We start from the raw sequence: 19,463 nt of genomic DNA on the forward strand, positions 1-19,463 counted from the left end.
TTGAATGAGCACATAATCAGGATGTAGATTTTTGCCAATTCTGCAATGATTTTTGTTTTCTGTAGTTGATGTATTTTCATGGCCTGAACTGCATTACAGTTTAGAATGAATAAGCATATATTTGGGAACTGCATGTTTGGTTGTGCATCCTGTTTGTCAGTTAGGGATTAATTTCTGGTAGTGTTTCTGGTTTGTTTCTTCTGGAAAGGGGGGCCAGGCTGACCTCATCTCACCAGGCAAGGAGGCTTGTTGACTTGGTGATTCCTTCTGATAGCGATGTGAGCTAGAGGACTTTGAGCATGATGTTTTGTACGGGATCCGTTATGCAGGGGGGGTGTTTGACTTGGGGGTTTAGATTGGTTTCACTACGGGCTTTATGTGGTATTGTTGGACAGCATTTGCTTCCATTGCTGCAAAGGGGTATGGAATGGCTTTCTCTGTTGCTATTTGGAGTGTTAGTGTTCTTTTCTTATATGCAGGGCATAGTGATTTACTGGTAGATTCATGTGGGCGTTTGCAATTGATACATGTAGGCTGAGTGTTGTTGCAAGTTGTCAACACTTTAGGATGGAGTGCTTTACAATTACTACACTCTAGGAGAATTTCGTTGCATTTGTTTGTTGTGTGTTCCAGTTTGAGACACTTCTGACACTGGATAGGCTTTGGTTTGTATTCCTTGTGCTGTTTGATTTGCCCAAATAGGAATAACTTTTTTGGGATATTAATTTTTTCCTTCAGTGTAAATAAGAAGGATCTACTTGTTTTTAGGCCATTAGAGTTAGGTTTACCAAGTTGGGTAACATCCTCAACTAGGATTGTGTTGCCAGCCCCATCTGAGAGCCCTTCTTTCAACTCCTGAATGGGCATTTCTGGGGGAACATTATAAACCACTATTTTTGTTGGGGATTCTTTCGGGTTCCATTTAGATTCATTAATTGGGGTATTCAGAAGGGATTTCAGATTAATTATTGTGTCTGCTGATTTTTGATCTTGGACAGCTATTAACAGAGATCCATCACGGTGAATATTACTAGAGAACATTGATTTTATCAATTTGAAAATTGCAACTCTTATTGTAGTAATCTTTTTTATTTCAAAGGGGGTAATAGGAGAAATTTTAAGGTAAATTCCTAAGTTTTGGGAGGGATGATCTTGGGGAGGGAGAGGGGAAATGCTTTTGATTGGGGAGATTTTTTTCCTTTTTTTAGAGCTTCTAGAAAGGACCTCTTGAAACCCATTATCATCAATTATATTGCCATTAGCCCCTACACTGATCATTGTCCTATTCTCAGTATTGGAGCTATCATGTGAACTTTGTGATAGTGAGCTTGACCAGCCAATATGGGTATCAGTTTCACTGGTATTTGGGGTGGGATCTGGGAAGACTTTTTTTTTAGAGGACTTCTAATCATTGCCTATTAGAAAAAGCTTTAAACTAAAACAAAACTAAAACAAGAAAGGGTAATACAATGATAACAAACCGTCTGCACTCTACTAAGGGGAAAGTTTCAGGATCAAAAGAAACACCACAGTATGGCCCTGAGGAGGATTTGAGCAAGATTCGTTGGGTACAACTACTGAATAATTGAGATAATAATTCACAAGAAATTTAATCTAAATTTCTTTAAATGTTGCTGCTGTGTTTTTCATATATTCTGAATATTGGCATACTCATCTGCAATGCCTCTATACATGGCTGGATTTCTTAACCAATTATGGTGGGTGTGTGAGCCATTTGATTCAATTTGTGTAAGATGTTTTGTCAAGAGAAAGCTACGTCTCTCCCTTATTGTTGTTAATCCACTCTCCATAAGCAGAAACTTGGTGCTTGTGTGTTCCCTAAGACCGAATATGAGACGCATTATATTGTTTTGTATTGTTTCAAGATTTGCATTTGGTTCTTTGCACATGCACCATAGACGATGAGCCCATAGTCAATATGGGGTCTTATATGTGATTTATAAAACTGGAGTAAGGTTTTCTCCTTACAGCCCCAGGGTGTAGAAAGAAGTCTTCTGAGTATAATTGTTTTTCTATAGCATTTTTTTTATTGTGTTTCGAATGTGGAGGTGGAAATTAAGTTTTTGGTCAAGAATGAGACCAAGGTAATTAATATGATTATCTTCTGGAATAGTTGTTCCATTTAGAGTTAGTCTTGCATTAACATGATTTCGCTTTCGGTGAAATTGGATTATTTTTGACTTGGTAGGGGCGATGGGTAAATCTGAATGTTGAGAGAATTTTCAAATTGGAAAACTGACTTTTGCAGCTTTGACTGTGCAATCTCAAAGGTGTTGCCAGATGACCATAGCACCAGATCGTCAGCATATTGTAGATTCGTGTGGGGGAGATTCATGTCCCAGAGATACAGGGCAAAAAGAAGGCAGCTGAGGACTGCTCCCTGATGAAGGCCTTTGGTTATTGTATTTGGGGGTGAACAGGCTGAGCCTACACAAACAATGAAACTTCGCAATTCTATGAAGGATTTTATAAGAGATACTAGCTTGGGGGGTAGTCCAAGGTTTGCAAACTTAATTAAAAGGATTTGGTGGCTCACATTGTCATATACCCTTCAAAGTCTAGGAAAGCTGCAACTAGGACATTATTATTTGAGAATGATTCATTTGTTGCATTTGTTAACAATATGAAAGCATCTGTTGAGGAATGGTGTTTCCTGAAGCCAGTTTGAGTGTGAGGGATCATATTATTTTTTTCAACAAACCAGAGGAGTTGGTAATAGATCATTTTCTCCATTATTTTCCCCATCACAGGAGTAATCATTATGGGCCTATAGGACTCAGGGTTATTTTTGGGTTTATTTTTCTTTAGGATTGGTAGGAGAGACGAACATTTTCAGATATTGGGGAACATAGATGAAGCCCAAGCATGATTATAGCAATTTAGAAGTTCCTGTTTGTATAAAGGGGTGAGATTCTTTATCCATGTAGGGTGTATATTGTAATAGCTTCTGCTAGTCTTGGTCCTAATAAGATGTATTGCATTGTTCATTTCCTGGATTGAAAATGGGCTGATTATATACTCGGTTCCTCGGCGAGGTTGGTAACTTGGGTTTATTGGAATCGGGGGTATTTTTCTACAGTTGTTTGATGTTAGCTTATTAACAAAAAGAGTGGCAAATAGCTTAGCTTTTTCATTATCATTGTCATAATGGGTATTATTATGTATAAGCTCATACAGGAGTGGGTTGGGGGAATTTTTTTCCCAACAGATGTGGCTGATGACTTTATGTATAATTGGCTCATGTGTTTCTCTGGAGAGATTATTCGCAAAATTATTCCAGTAGTTATATTTAGCATTTATTATGGTCCTTTTTAGATTAGATTCTGCTTGTAATTTTTTTAAATATATAGTAGGTGATGGTTTTTTTAAGAATGTTCTCCTAGCTGCCTTTTTTGTTCTCCATTTATTTTGGCATTTATTTGTCCACCATGCTTTGGGAATATGTTTAGGGAAGGTTTTACTGGGTGTTGTCCTGGGGATAGCATGATTAGCTTTATTTATTAGTAAAGATGCCAAAACTTCAGCATGTGTGTCAGCTGTTGCGTTTGAAATGCATGAATTTTTGGTGAAACTTGTAATTTCATCATTTAGCTTATTTTGGAGCATAGGCCAATTTTCTTTGGTGTTGATATATTTGGAGGTATGTGATAGAGATTCAGCAGGTTCACCTAGGGAGCAAACTATGGCAAAGTGGTCAATTCATAGACTATCAATTTTATTTATATAAATTTTGTTCAAAATATGTAATGACACAATTTGTAGGTCAATTGTAGAGAAACTGCCACTTTTGGGGTTGAAATATGTATTCAGGTTTGGAGGGGTAGCAACAGCTAATTCATTATTATTTGAAGTTATACGTTCAATGAACTTACCAGCTTTATTTGCTGATTTATTCCCCCACAAAAGGCTGTGGGCATTAAAGTCTCCACAAATAATGATATTTTTCAACATATTAGAATTATTTATATAGCTGAAGAAATCCATGGCATCTGTAGTTTGGTCATTAGGGTTATAAAAGCTTATTATGTAAGTTTTTGTATTATTCAGCCAAACACTGATACCAATTGCATCAACATCATTTACAAAATCTGGAAAGTTGATGCCACAGAATTTATATTATTTTTAACTATTAAAGCTACTCCACCTCCTTTTCTCTCTGATGATCTATCCTTTCTCAGGATAGTGTATCCCAGAAACTTAATTTGTTGGTTTTGGGTTAAATGAGTTTCCTGGAGGCAAGCAATATTGATGGAATTACTATTCATAAAAGATATTAGTTCATTTAACTTATTTTCTGTATGTTCCACTGGAGTATTGATATGTCGTCGGCTGGGAGGATGATTGTCGTATTAGGCATCTCCGGCCAAAATTGAGTTATGAATGCCATCTAGTGTAAAATTTTGCGTAGAATCTGAATCTGCTTTTTGTTTTGCTCTACTGGCTACCGTTCCTGAGTAAAAGACCAAAAACCATTTGTCGTATCGGACATTATCGCTGATAATCCGCTAGCGAAATTGTCGTATTGGAAAATTGTCGTATCTGGCTGTTTTGCCGTCACGCACTTCAGAGAAGAAGAAAATGGCGCGTCCAAGGAAAAACTTGGCGAGGGATTTTGAAGCAATTTTTGATGAATTTGGCAGGTACAGTGTCGATTTCTTCTAGGCCTCTGCACCCTATAGTATAGTATAGAGTAGGGTCTCTGCACCCTATAGTACAGGGGGAGCTACACTGCACCTTTACCCAAGAGTATATCAAATAGGCTACCTGATTTGTTATGATTTTTGGTGCATATATAGTTTGATTTGGAAACAGCATTGAATTAGGAATATGGTTCTATTCCTAGATAACAGAATTGTCTTGTCTATTTACGCACATTATTGTACCACTGCACCATCTCATAATGCGATTTGCTAATTTGCAGAACTCAAAGGAAGTATCAAATTTTCTTGAACAAGTAGGCTAGCCTAGGCTATTTGATTAGGCTGAATATTTTAGCCATATGGATTGCTGAATGTTTTGAATGCATTGATAGTTAATAGTAGAGTCTAATGACAAATACACAATTTAGTTTAAGCATAGCCTAGGCTAATTCTAGAAAATACTGCCCAATCTTAAACACATGATCCTATAGGCCTTGTAGGATACAAAACCACTCAAACATAAATAGATTCAATCCCAGACATGTGCTGTAAAGAAAAATAGGCTACTAGGGTTTGCTAACTTTTCTTTAAGCTTAATTTTCAGTATAAAAAAGTTTCTGAGATCAAATTGAGCTAATCCCAACAAGGTAATCTAAATCTATACATATGCAAGACTAAGAGCTTGCTTGGAAATATAGGCTCTATTTGAATCAAATTATGCTCGGTTGCTTGTCCAAAGTTAGTGATTATCCAAACACCAGGGGTGCTTGGATAATATACCCAGTTCTTCATCAGCAGCTGATGTGTATTACCAAATAAAGCTAGTTTAAAGAAAAATCAAACTGTTTTGTTAAGCCTAAAGGTGTATCTGGCTTTGTGGGGGAATAGACAAGGAAATAGAAAATCTAATGGTCTATTTCCTTTTTTTCTTTATCTGATTTCTCCCCTTTAATAAATATTAGAGCTAAAAATATGTTTTGCTATTACTAGGCCTAGACTAGTCTATCCTTACAAAGCCTATCTTTAGTCTACTGAAAATTTCATTTTCCTGACCTGCAGTTCTTCACTGAGCCCATCGCTGGAGTAACCACTATAATTTTTTTTTCTTTTACAGCTCTGACGAAGACCTTGAGAATTCTGACGAAGATTCGGAATATGCACCGAGTATTGCTGAGTGCTCATCAGCAAATGAACCGAGCATCATTTCTTACAAAGACGAGTCAAGCTTTGCTGATGCAGGTGAAAGAGTTCTTTCCGATTCCCCGTTGCCCTTGGTTTATGTTTCGACTGATTATGGACAAGCTAATCGGAATAATGAAACTAGTTATTTTGAAGATGTCGAGAGAGGTTCAAATTCTTTTACAGAGCCTGTAGCTGGAAATAGGAATGGCACAGAAGGCGTTGACCCTGGAAAAAAATCAACGAGAAAAAGATTGAGGAATGAAAGCGAATGGATAAAAACTAAGATCAAGACAGCAAATAATGATGGGACTGCCTACGTTAACCCCAAGACTAAGAAAACGCATAGCAGAGTCCGTTCTGTGCAGCCTTCAAAGTGTACTGAAGATTGCTTCTACGAATGTCACAAAATCCCACCCGAAAAAAGACAGAATGCTTTTGATAATTTCTGGAAATTGTCTGCTGAAATGAAGAAAATGTTTTATCTGAAAACCACAAAGTGCCTGCCTAAGAAGAAAAACAAAAAACAAGTGACAAGGAGGAAAAACACCTACCAGTATTTTGTTGTCATCAACGGAAAAGAAAGGCAGGTTTGCAGATCTTTTTATCTGACAACGTTCGACATAACCGAGAGGAGAGTGCACTACGCTCACGAGCAGAAGAATACCTGCGGAACGCCCACGCCTCCAAGGAAGAAGATCGCCAAAAACAAAACATCAGAGGAAGACATGGACTTCATACGTAACCACATTAACTCCTTTCCAAAGATCGAGTCCCACTATCGAAGGGCTGAGACTTCCAAACAATATTTGGAGTCTAACTTGAACATGGCTCGGATGTATAGCTTATATTGTGAAAAGTGCGAAGATGAGGGCCGCAAGAGTGCCTCAGAAACTGTATACAGGAAAGTGTTCAATACGGAATTTAACTTGTCGTTCCACACACCAAAAAATGACCGGTGTGATTTGTGCGAAGAATTTGATGTTGCACGCAGGAATGGAATTACGGTATCTGACGAAAAACGAGCTATTTTTGAAAATCATAAAAGGTCAAAAGCAGAAACCAAAGTAGAAAGAGATATGGATAGATTGCTTACCAAGCCAGTCCTCTGTTTTGATCTGGAAAATGTATTTGCATTGCCAAGAGGGAACGCATCTTGTTTCTTTTACAAAAGAAAGATCAATACTTATAACTTGACTGCTGTGCTGCATTACAAGGACAGTGCTGAACCAGATCCAAGTAAACAGACGAAAAAGGAGATCTATTGTGCTCTCTGGTCTGAGTTGATTGGAGGGCGGACCGGAAATGACATTGCAAGTGCAGTGGCGGCTATATTGTCAAAAGTCTTTTCAGGGCATCCAAATATCAAAGAGCTTATAACGTGGTCTGACTCCTGTGTCCCGCAAAATAGGAACAGTATCATGAGCTACCAAATGCAGGATACTTTGAAAAAGCTCCCCCATGTTCAGTCCATTACAATGAAGTTTTGCGAGCCAGGACACTCATCGATCCAAGAAGTGGACGCTGTCCATAGTGCCATCGAACATTACTTTGCTAAATTGGAAATTCATTCACCTCTGACCCTCACTCGACTTATGATTAAAGCTAGGAAAAAGGAACCGTACATTGTGATCCAAATGAAAAGATCTGACTTCTTAGATTTTCAGAGCTGCTCCAAAGAATACAAAGGATATTCGAAAGTTCCCTTCACAAAAGTCAAGGAACTGAGATTTGTTTCAACTGAGCACAAAAGAGTGTATTACAAGGAGAATTTTGGCTCTGCCTCACATGAACTGGTGAAGATTGCACCCGAGGCTGCAGTAGTTAAAAAAGGAAGGGGAGTCTCCAAAGTTACTGTGATTGAGGAGTTACTTGAGCCAGGCCCACTCCCTAGGCTCTCTTCCTTGCCTGAGGAAAAGATCAAGGACGTGAAAAGCCTCCTAAAGTTCATGCCGCTGGAGGACCAAGCATACTACAAAGCATTTTTCGATAAAACATAAAAAAGTAGGTCCAGTTTCGTTGGAACGATGTTTCTTTGTACCCGAAGTAGTGCTGAGTTTTTCTTATGCTTTTATATTCGAAATTGATTAAAATTTAAAGCTTGCAAAACTGAGTTCCTAAGAGATAAGACATTTACGCTGCTAGTTTTCAGAGCAAAATTGTCGTATTGGTTTTCCGTAAAAAGAAATTTCCGCGAGCGTTTTGTCGTATCTGTTTTTCAACAAGCAATATCTCAATATCCAGTTGCTCCAGGTGAACGAAATTTCAACCAGGTTGTAGCCCTTGAGTGCGACTACAGTCGAGATAAAAAAATCCCGGTTTCGTCATTAAATAAAAAAGATATCGCGTTACAAACTTCAATCGCGTTTTTCTTGAAACTCGTCTCGAGTCAGATACGACAATCATCCTCCCAGCCGACGATGTGTTGTGTTGTTGTTTTATTTTTCATATGACTGTGTATCAATGTTCAGCTTTGTTAATAGTAGAGCAAGATCTTTTTTTGCTTGAATGAGCATATGATTAGGGATGTTGGCATACCAGATATTTTTAGTAGGTTAGGCTATTTCTTCTTTGATGATATCATCCATATTCGTCGAAATCCCTAAATAAAAAAAAGTGGAAAAGAAATCTTCGTTTTCAAATTCAGCCGCAGATGACTTATAACTCTGATGGAAAACACACTGCAGTTGATCCAATTATAAGCAAAACAATAGCGCTGCCTAAGTAATAGGTGATTTGGGCACAATGTATTGTTTTTTTTATGAACAAGGCACTTCGTAGAGAAGGAGTTGGCGTTGAAACTTTGAAAAGAGCTCGCTGGATCAAAAATAAAAGTTCCAGTTTCCTTTTTAAGAATCAAAAGGATTGGATGGCAAACAGTCCCCCACCTCCATCATCTATCCAAACAAATCATATAAATTCTTTTAGATAACCATTTTGTCCAGCATAGTTGAAAATCCCAGTAATTGCGTCTCTGGGGATGCCCCCCCCAGTACCGTCTCGAAAATCGCTATAAATTTTGCTAGCTGTCCATTCTTAACAAAAAAGTTTGTTTTATAATGGGTGGTCATATAAACTTTAGAGAGGTCTCATTCAATTGGAAATTAGAAGTTCTGAAGAATTTTATTAGAGTCAAAATTTATCGGAGATCCCATAGTCCCCCCACGGACACTTTATTCCCAGAATACATCGGATCGAAACTTGAGAATCCCATTTTGTTCAAAATAATCAAGAAAGCATATCACAATGCCTCCAGGTTGACACAAACCCCAGGGCCTGGGAGAAAGGGTTATAAGTTTAGCCCTAAGAGGAATACAAGATTTTATTGAGAGGGTTGTCGTATGAACTTTGGAAGAGGCTCATTTGATTCGAAATTGAAAGTTCTAGTTCCCTTTTTTAGATTTGAAAGGGATCTGAGGGCAACTAATCATTTCCCTCTCTCGTACAGCCTCTTTTTCCCAGATGTATCTGATCGAAATTTTGAGAGAGCAATTTTGTTCAAGATAGTCCAAAGAGCCTATAACAATGGCCCAAGGGTTGATAAAAAAAAAACAGAGCCTAGGGGCATGGGTTTGAAGTTATGCCCCACGGGCTTATAAAGTTTTTATGGAAGAGGTGATCGTATAAGCCTAAGAGGAGGCTCATTTGATTGGAAATGGAGAGTTTTAGTTCCCTTTTTGAGAGTCAAAGTTATCGGAGTGCAACGAAAATGCCTCTAGGGTTTACGCAACCTCCCAGAGCCCAAGGGCAAGGGCTGTAAGTAACATTCAGAAGGGTTATAAGGTTTCTATTGAAAACGAAAGTTCTAGTGGCTTGCTTATGAGTCAAATATAATTGGAGTGAAACGAGCCCCCCACCTCACCCATAATTTCTCAAAACACATACAATCAAAATTTTTAGACAGGTATTTACTTAGCATCGTTGAAAGGTCCAAATATGTATAAACATCTAAAAGTGAAATATAGGCTTTCTCTACTAGTTAATGGGTGTGATAACCTTTTATATAGTTTTACTGTGTTTCTGCGTGGAAATAACCTTCTCTATGTAAACAAAAGGGTAAGCAGGGTGCTATTTCGTCACCTTAAGCGGCGTTCACAAGCGTGTCTAGCCAGAATCCAATGTCTAGGCAACGACCGTTCACAAGTAAAATTCCGCGCTTAGCTAGACACGCTAGACAGGGCCCGGGGCTAGACATTGAGTTCTAGACCCTAGAACTCAGTGTCTAGGATTTTCGATTACAGACAATCAGAATATGTCAAGATCCTCTATTTTCATCATTTTTCTTTACATTTGTAAACTGAAATTTAATTTTTGTTTTCTCATTAATTGTTTTTTTTTTTCATTTTAGGCAAATATGCAACACCAGACAATAATGAAGCACACTAAGGCAATTGTTTTGCTTATCTCATCCATTAGCTTGTGAAAGTAAAAATAGGGATTATAATGTTTAAAAGTTTTGCCCGCATATGCTATGTTGATTGGCTAGAAGTGACAATTTGAAACTAAATTTGTAGTTTTAGCTAAGCACCGAATTTTACATGTGAACGATCGTTGCCTAGACATTGGATTCTGGCTGGACACGTGTCTAGACATGGGAGCCTAGCTAGACACGCTTGTGAACGCGGCTTTAATAACAGTATTTTAAAGCTACAATCAAAGTCTCTTATCTCTTATTCATCTCTTATTGTATTTTATATCTCTATGGGCACAATGTATTGTTGTTTTTTTTTTCCAAGGCACTTCGTAGAGAAGAAGTTGGCGTTGAAACTTTGAAAAGAGCTCACTGGATTAAAAAAAAATGTTCTAGTTTCCTTTTAAGTATCAAAAGGATTGGATGGCAAACAGTCCCCTACTTCCATTATATATCCAAACACATCATATAAAATTTTTTAGACAGCCATTTTGCTCAGCATAGTTGAAAATCCCAGTAATTGCGTCTTTGGGGATGCCCCTCTCCCCCCCCCAACAGCCGGCACGCCAATCGCTAGAAATTTTGCTAGCTGCCCATTCTTAACACTCAAATTTGTTTTAGAAGGGGTGGTCTTATAAACTTTGGAGAGGTCTCATTAGCTTGGAAAGAATAAAGTAGCCAAGCAATTTTATAAATTATAAAATTTGTAGGCAAATTTCTATTTCAGGCACTTTTTGCTATCTTGGAAATCTGTTGATTTAGGTGAAAAAATATATCAGAAATAGCTTTGGTTATGTATTTTGCTAATCAGTGTGTTCAGATCTTATTTCCTTAGAAAGAAAGCAATATTATGGTAGATCTGAGGACTTTGATCTTACTTCTGAGGCTGTTTTTTTTTTCTCTTTTTTGCAAACCTCTTTTTTTATTCTACTCTTATCAATAATTCTGAAATTATTTATGCAATTAAAAGTTTTTTAATTACCAACTCATTTTAGTAACAATAAATAATATCAAATTAAGTAAAAATATGTTCACTACTATTGCTAGATGACAGCAAAATTCCATTGTTAATGCATTTTGACCACCTGGTATATTGAATGACTTTAGATTCAATGACATCCATTTCTGATTCTAAATTTCAAGACAAATTCTAGTACAATATTTTTTCTAGTCAGACGATTTTTTCCAAGAAGCAATAGCTTAGTTTTTGGTATTTTGAGGGATCAGAAGCTTTGTGAAGATGTAAAGTTAAGGTTCAAACATTGTGGTATTTAGGAATGTTACATTCGAGTAGGGTCTTTCATACCAGGCAAACCAGGTATTGAGCAAGTCTGGATAAAGTACTTCTTCCTATCCAAATCAATTTAGACCTCTGATTGGCAGGAGAAATAATACTGACCTCAATTAATACCCTGCTTTTTTCAGAAAAAAGAGAAAAATGTGGGTCCATCCAAAAGAGAGGAGAAAGACCAGATTAGACTGGGTAACATTGCTACAGACCCACAGATCAAAATGATATTGGTTTCTGAAACCTTTTTAGTGGATAGATTATGTAAATTGTTCATTAAAAGAGAATAAACATATGCAAATAAAGTGAGATGGTGTTAGATAAGGGCTAATTAAACACCTATTTATTACTCAATTATAAACACTTTACAACGAAATTAACGAGTGCAATAATATTTCATTCTTTCACCCTGCTGTGTATCCAGTAGACATCACAATTACAATTTAAAATCCAAACCTGTTTCTCCCAGCCTTTTGGGTAGTTTTGCACTATGTTAACTATAACGCACCATATAAGATGTTAGTATAATATCTAAAATATGTAAAAAAGGTAAGAACCAATTTTAGGGGGTCCATAAAAGTACGGCAAAATATATGAGGAGATTCACCCCCTTGTCAATACCTCGCCCTTTTCGCTAAAGTTTTTTTTTAGTAGTTTCAAAAGAGCTCTCTATTCTAATTAACCGGCCTTTGTGATTCAGGGGTTTGTGGTTCGAACAAAATTCCAACTTTAGTGTAAAGAGTGAGGTATTGACTAGGGGGCTAACTCTCTAATATACGTAATAAAAACATACGAATATAGAAGCTCGTTACGTAAGTTAATTCGTAAGTTACGTCAGAACAAAATTTCGAGAAAGCCATTTAGCCAAAAAAGTAAAATTAATATGAAAATTTTGTTTCAATTATTCATGTACGGTGAGCCAGAATCAAAGCTGCATTAAAACTTAAAACGAACAGAAATTATTCTGAATATGAAAGGGGCTGTCCCTTCCTCAATACCTCGCTCTTTACGCTAATGTTTGAATCTGTCAAACAAATTTATTTTTTAAAACAATAAAAACTTTAGCTTAAAGAGCGAGTTATTGAGGAGGGGACAGCCCCTTTCATATACGGAATAATTTCTGTTCGTTTTGAGCTTTAATGTCGCTCCTTACTTACAGTTAAAAAAACTTGTTTTTTTTATTTAATCTTAAAAAGAAATATAAAACCAACAGAAAAAAACAACACATGACAGGCCTGGTCCCTTGAATCAAGCTAAAGTACACTAATATGGGACGACTGGTTTCTATTTTGGTACAATACCCTTGTGTATCTCTGGAGGCACATGTGGATCTAAGATAAGTAGAAATGAGAGCTGAAATAATCGAATAAGCTTGCATCAAATAAAATGTGTTCAAAAATATCAGTAGTTAAACACAAATTTTACTCTTTTTATAAAAATCCCACGAAGTAAATAATTTGGGGAGTACACAAGGAATTAAATGAATGCATTAATTCAGACACAAAATACTGGCATTTCCAATTGCAATTGTCAAATCAGTTTACGATTTAACAGTTCCAGGACAATGGTACAGGGTGGCATGGAACTTTCTAACCCCCTTTGGAGTAAGAGAAAAGTCATTTACTTCTGTAAAAGGTATCTTTTTTTGCTGAAAAAAAATTAATTTCCCTCAGATCTGTACCAAGGTTAAAGGGATATCTAGTTTCTTGATTTTTTTATTTGTCTTTTGCTGTTTATAATCTAGAGGGTTTCTCTTTTCTTAGGTCCTAAGGCATAGCTTTCCCCACAACAAAGACCAAAGAAGAGAAAGACATTTCGAAAGCAGACACCAAGGAAACTTGGAAATAAAAATAAAATTCTTAGAAGCATATAAAGAGAAATGAAAGACCAAAAAACCTACATTTGGTTTCACTTTATCAATCTACATATTTTCTTTTCACTTTAATAAACTCATCTTTATCTTTACAAGCTTTACCCTAGAAGATTGTGCATATTAAATTTTATTTTCTTCTCAAATATGGTCAAAACCTCATGATTTAGCGTTTAAACCTAACATTATGACAGTTTTACTTATGAGTTGCCTACAAAATTATGGTTAACTTTTTATTTCAATTTAAATTCTAAAGACAAAATATTGTGTTTTTTAAATATTGGGTTTAAAGATCAGCAATGTGTATAAATAATAGTTAAATATGTACATAGAAATTAAAAAATATATGGGATAATGAATAAGAGAGACTGTTGCTGCTCAAAACCAGTGTCTATCCTTTCAATATCTTATACAAATTTATCAAACTGTAAATAAAGCACAAACTGATTTAACTATAATTAAAAAAAGATAAATTAAAAAATAATTCACATGTAGCTGCAATTGAGAGGAAATTAGGTTTATCTTTTCAAAACCATTCTGTGATGAACTTCTGGAGGGGTGGTGTAGAGTCCTATTCACCCTGGTGTGAATTTCAAGTGTAGGATCTCTATCGCAAATAAAATCCCCATTTCCTATTGATATATTGTGAATTAAACAAGGCGCTGTAACAATCTTCAATGCCTTTGGTACAGAAGCATAAATATTTGAGCAACGCCGTAACCGGTTCACAATGTCCCCAAAAGCATGTTTAACTACAATTCTCGTTTGAGAAAGTTTTTTACTATACTTTTTTTGGTTCTGTTGAGATTATGTTCATTTTTTTTAAAGGCACTAGTAACCAATGTTGAATAGGGAAAGCATTGTCACCTAGAATGTGATAATCTCCCGAGGGAGAAAATCTAGTTAGAGGATCTAATATGAACTGCCTATACCAATTAGATGTTTGAAATACATAACTATCATGGTTGCTTCCAGGAAAACCAGCACAAATATAAGAAAAATGTCAATCTGGAAGCACTACAGCTAATAATATTGTAGAATGAAATTGCTTGTAATTTAATTAGTCCTTCTGAAACTTAACTGGAGCACTAATTGGTATATGGCATCCATCAATACATCCAATCACTCCAAGGAAGCCAGCTCGTTCTTTAAATTTAGATGCAATATTTGAGAGGGAATCAACTTCTGGCCACTTTATTACTTGTTTGAAGTTTTCAAATATACTGTCACAAATTGAATCAACTGCTGTCCAGACAGCAAATTGAGACCGACCAAACTTTCAGCAATTACACAGATTGCTCCCTGATTTGCCAAATAAGTCAGGGTAATGAGAAGAGACTCATTCAGATTAAGGGGCTTTTGTCCCTCATGGTACACTTTATCATCTGTAGAACTGAAAAGAACAAAACCTTTAGAAGAAAAAGTCCAAGAACAAAATTTGCAATACTGTTTTTCATTCCGAGAGGAAAAGTATATATGTTATCTATTTTGTTATATACATCAAATATTTTCTTGTAGGGCCTTATGCGAATCATAGTTTATTTGGAAAGCTATTTTTGTAGGTTCAATATTCCAGCTAAATAGAAATATTGAAACTTTTCTTCTTAGCAATTGCTTTAGTAGACATATAATTGCAAATTAAACCCTATTTGAATTTTTCTGAAGTTTGTTAAATAATTTTTAATCAATGAAATTTTGCTATTTCCCCCTTATGCAGTCCTGTCTTATCATTTAGTGTTTTCAAATTTTAACAATATTGAATATAGTTCAACAAGCTACAATGGGAGTAACCAAACCATAGGCATCATGTGAACTGTTTCTTCATATCATACAGTTTAATACTTACTCCACATAAATTTCTAACTTTGTTTTCAAATTCATTTCATTAAAAAAGAATATGATGTAAACAAATTTAGTTTAGACTTAAAAGGTTCAAAAATCTAGTTTTGAATGACATATGTAAAGCATCTAATCAGAAGCTTAGCAAAAACAAGGAGCAGTATGTCTTAAAGTAGTCAACCAAAAAATTAATTGAGTGGACCAGTGTTGGCCTTATATATTTCAGACATTCTTGACAGTCTATTGAGGAGACCTTCATCTAATTTAATATCTTTAAAGGTTTGGAAGTAATTACATTCAACACCATGGAAAGGTTATATATTGCTCTAAACTTGGGTACCTCTTTCTTAAAAAAATTTAGCTGGTGAATCCCCTATAAAGAGTTTAATCCAGACTAAAATAACATTTTCATGAGAAGGAAACTAAATTAATTAATGGTGTATTTAATTAACAATTGACCCAAGGTTTTAATTTTCAACAAAAACAGAAAACTTTGGGAGAGTCACAAATCTTTATTTTTAACTCTATTCTCTGGTGAAATTAAAAGAAATAATTACAACTGAAATAAATTAATAACAAAATAGCTACTAATTCTCAGTAAATGATAATTACCAACAAAAGCTCATAAGAATTTGAAATGTTGATCTGGTTACACAAAAGTGGCGCCAGAAGTCCCTGTCTGAATATGTAGCCACTGTTGGCATGTACCCAATGTGTACAGGATGGCATTCAGGTTCAATACATCTGAAAACATTGTCAAGTTCCCCAGAAAACTATAGAAACTGCTAGTCTTCTTCCTCTGAAGAATCACTCTCAACAGATGAAAAGCTATCAAAGATAGTAGAAAAGATCTGCAATGACATGTTAGAATCTCCCATTGTTGGACTGAAATAAATCTTCAAAAATTATTTTACAATTATAATAGGAATTTTTCTGTCAGAATACATGCATACTTTTTAATACTCTACATTGAAATTAATATAGTTTTATATTGCTATAATCTAAAGACTATAATATTTGGCAAAGACATTGCTATAATCTCTGGTGAAAACATCTGAATTTTGTAGCATATCTTATTTACTTAAGATCAACCAAAACAATAAGAAAAGGAAGTGAAATCAATTCCCAAAAATTTAGAGGGGGGGTGGAGGGGGTGGCAGAAACAACAAGTTAGCCATGATTAAATAGAAAATAGCAATGAAATAGAATTAAGAAGGTATTTTTTCAAAGTCTAGGGTGTAAAACAGCCCCCCCCCCCCCAATTGGCACCCCTGAGAAAAGGGGTATGGCAATGAAAATTAAGAGCTGCAAGAGAGTGTGGATTTTCTCCACATAAAAACCACTAAAATACTACAGTGTCAGAAAACCATGATACTGATCATTATATAAGGAGAGAAAAACACTGATCTAGAGTAATCATACTGATGACTTTTATTTTGTACTATTTAAAAGACCTTATTTTCAACTGTTTGTTTTATTTCTACATCCTTGAAGCTGATTCAAAAAAGATTAATTAGCAGATTGAAAGATAAAAAAATTAAAATATTTAGAAATAATTTCAATAAATATAAATTTTAACAATAAAATTAAACAAGAATATAGTTACTATTGTGTTTTAGTCAGAAAAGTACAGAAAGCTACATTAACCAAAGTCAGCAAAAAAAAACAAAAAACACTTAAACTTCAATTTTATCAATTAAAATATTAGCAATGTGTAGTTACTATTTGGCCTATACTATTAACCAATGCAAAACTAAAACAGTAAAAAGAAACATTACATTCAATGTTTTTACAATATATTAATCATAACAACCAATATCATGTACACTTGCCCCCCTAATGCCTTGATACAGACACAGATTATAAACAAACATTTGATGATTTATAATTACTTCTTACTCCATAAGTAATTTCCATCATTAGGTGACTCATCATGCAATACAAAAAACAAAAATCAGCAGGACTTTGGGCTAAGCTGTAAAAAGCAGACAGAAAAATATCCCCAAGTCTGTTATAAATATTCTACACCAGAAGCATGTATTGAATTAGGAAAAACCATAATAAAAGCATTGAGTGATGTATTCACTTTTATCATAGCTAAATTATGTTGGAACCTGTAAGTTTACCAAGCTAAGTAAAAGACCTGTCATGCATAGAATTTTTTAGGCCCTAAAAATAAAGAAAAAGGTAGAAATAGTAGCTTGGCAATGCCTCTAAAGGTTATATTTTTGGTCATGGATTCACTTTTGAAATTTATATTTGCATAACTCTTTTACTTCTCAAGATAGTAAGAATCCACTGAGCCATGGGCGCTCATAAGCTAAATTGCAGGGGGGACCCTTGTTTAATTGGCACTTTTAATGCTATATAATAGAAATCTCAGAACAAAAATAAAAATAAGGCAACATTATTCAGCCAGTGGGGGCGCCCCCCTGCCCCCCCCCCCCTCAACACAGCCCATTAGTCACCAGGACTATATCAGCATGTTTCTAAAGGAAAACTGGCTAGTGAGACAAAATTCCCATTTGTAGCTGATTTGGGAATGTTTTTTTAGACTTAATAGTAAAATATTATTTTGAAAACAAATTTATACAAATTATTAAAAAGAGGTAGAAACCCCACAAAAATAATTTCAATTTTGCTTTGATGTCATTTTGAGGGGTTTCAGGCTATCTTTGAAAAAAACTCAAATTTGTTTTCTTAATAAGATTTTACTATCAAGACTAAAAAACATTCCGGAATCAACTACAAATGGCAAGTTTTTCTCATTAGCCAGTTTCATTTTGTAAAACAAGCTTATAAACTTCTGGTGACTATGGCCCATTTTTAGTCCTTTAAGTGCTTAAAAAAGCATTTGCCCCAGAAAAGATTATTGAATTCTGAAAGAGCATAACAAAAGGCAATAAAATTGTATCTTAACTTCTTTTTGCTATCTTGGAAAGGGGTTAGGGTAGGAAAATGTAATTTTCAATGATAAATTCTGGGCCTAAAGCATACTCTGGGAAGGTATTTCCAAGCTTCCATGTTAACCCTCATCTGATTTCTATGTCTAAGAAATTTGCCTACTTAACAGGTCTATTAGCTATTGAAATTTTAACAAAACAACATTTTACCTGAATTTTCTAAGATCAGTTTCTTTTTCTCTGACTTTAGGCCTAGTTCTAAAAATGCAATTATTATTATTTCAGTAGAGTTTTTTAGCCATATCAATGGTTTTTTTTCTAAATTTCTGAAGAGTATTAGCATATCTTAGAAATCTTATAAATTGAGCAAAGTTGTGAAGCTGAAAAAAGTTCTTGTGCTTAATTTAAGCAGAAGAAATGTTTGGTAAGGTTACACTTACATAAAACAAAGATTTTTAAAGGACATCAAAGGTCACTAGCCTCTAAAGGGAGGAGTGGAGGTAGGGGTATTTGGGTAGAGACCTAACTGGAGAGGAGGAAACATGTTAGGGAACCTATTTATTTATTAATACCAAGATACGGTAAGCTTTAACAAGCTTGATGCACTAAACAATTATAAAAAAGTCTATAACAATGTCAATGACATAACAAAAACATACAGTAACTGAAAACATTGAAAACAATATTACTGAAACATAAAATAGCATACCAACTTAACTGAACATATCTGTTAATATTTGAAACCTACCAAAAAATAAGCCTACAAAATAACTGAAAACACACAGTCACAAATTAGCTAATACAAAAAGGGAACCTATTCTAATTTCATTATATGCAGAATAATCATAATTAACACATTCTGCATGCAGCCTTACTATACCTTACCCCCTCACCCCAATGTGCAACTATATAGACCAAATTACAGATATCTTATCAATTTTTCCAATGTTTCTCAGTTTTTTTAACCCTTGATCCTGTAAATTTAATCAAATATGACAAAACAATAACTGGAATAAAAGTTACAGGTGACAGAATGCATTTGGATATAAATTGGGCTTTATATTTGCACATAAGGGGGGGGGGGGATAAAGAGCAGCAAGGTTGACTATTTTGAAGTAAGAATTATTTTCTTAACATGTTTCCTTTTCTCCAGTTAGTTTTCTAGGCAAATGCCAAGGTAGGTACTTCAAAATACCTTCATGGGACATACTTAGTCTGTAGACTCATCCCTAAAAGTTTCATTTTCCTAACCTAACCCTTTTCCAAGATAAGATAAAGTAGCTAAACTAGAATGCGTCAAATAACTTATTCA

At 35.1% G+C, this 19,463-nt stretch overlaps 1 protein-coding gene across 1 annotated transcript; it reads left to right on the top strand.

Annotated features, from left to right (window-relative positions):
- Nucleotides 1–4,356: 4,356 nt before the first annotated feature.
- Nucleotides 4,357–7,840, top strand: LOC148943934 (uncharacterized). The gene is made up of 2 exons (XM_089101292.1): nt 4,357–4,661; nt 5,776–7,840. The coding sequence occupies exons 1-2, from the start codon at nt 4,600–4,602 to the stop codon at nt 7,838–7,840; spliced, it is 2,127 nt and encodes a 708-aa protein (XP_088957418.1). The 5' UTR covers nt 4,357–4,599.
- The last annotated feature ends 11,623 nt before the right edge of the window (nt 7,841–19,463 follow it).

This window comes from Artemia sp. Qi Xiang Cuo, chromosome 15 (genome assembly GCF_049724085.1).
Source record: "Artemia sp. Qi Xiang Cuo chromosome 15, ASM4972408v1, whole genome shotgun sequence".
NCBI classification, from domain to species: Eukaryota; Metazoa; Arthropoda; class Branchiopoda; order Anostraca; family Artemiidae; genus Artemia; species Artemia sp. Qi Xiang Cuo.

Excerpts from the sequence above, each read along its gene's own strand:
- LOC148943934 (XM_089101292.1), top strand. The coding sequence starts at position 4,600 with ATGGCGCGTCCAAGGAAAAACTTGGCGAGGGATTTTGAAGCAATTTTT. Across the intron at positions 4,662-5,775 it reads ATTTTTGATGAATTTGGCAG|CTCTGACGAAGACCTTGAGA; the intron begins GTACAGTGTCGA and ends TTTCTTTTACAG.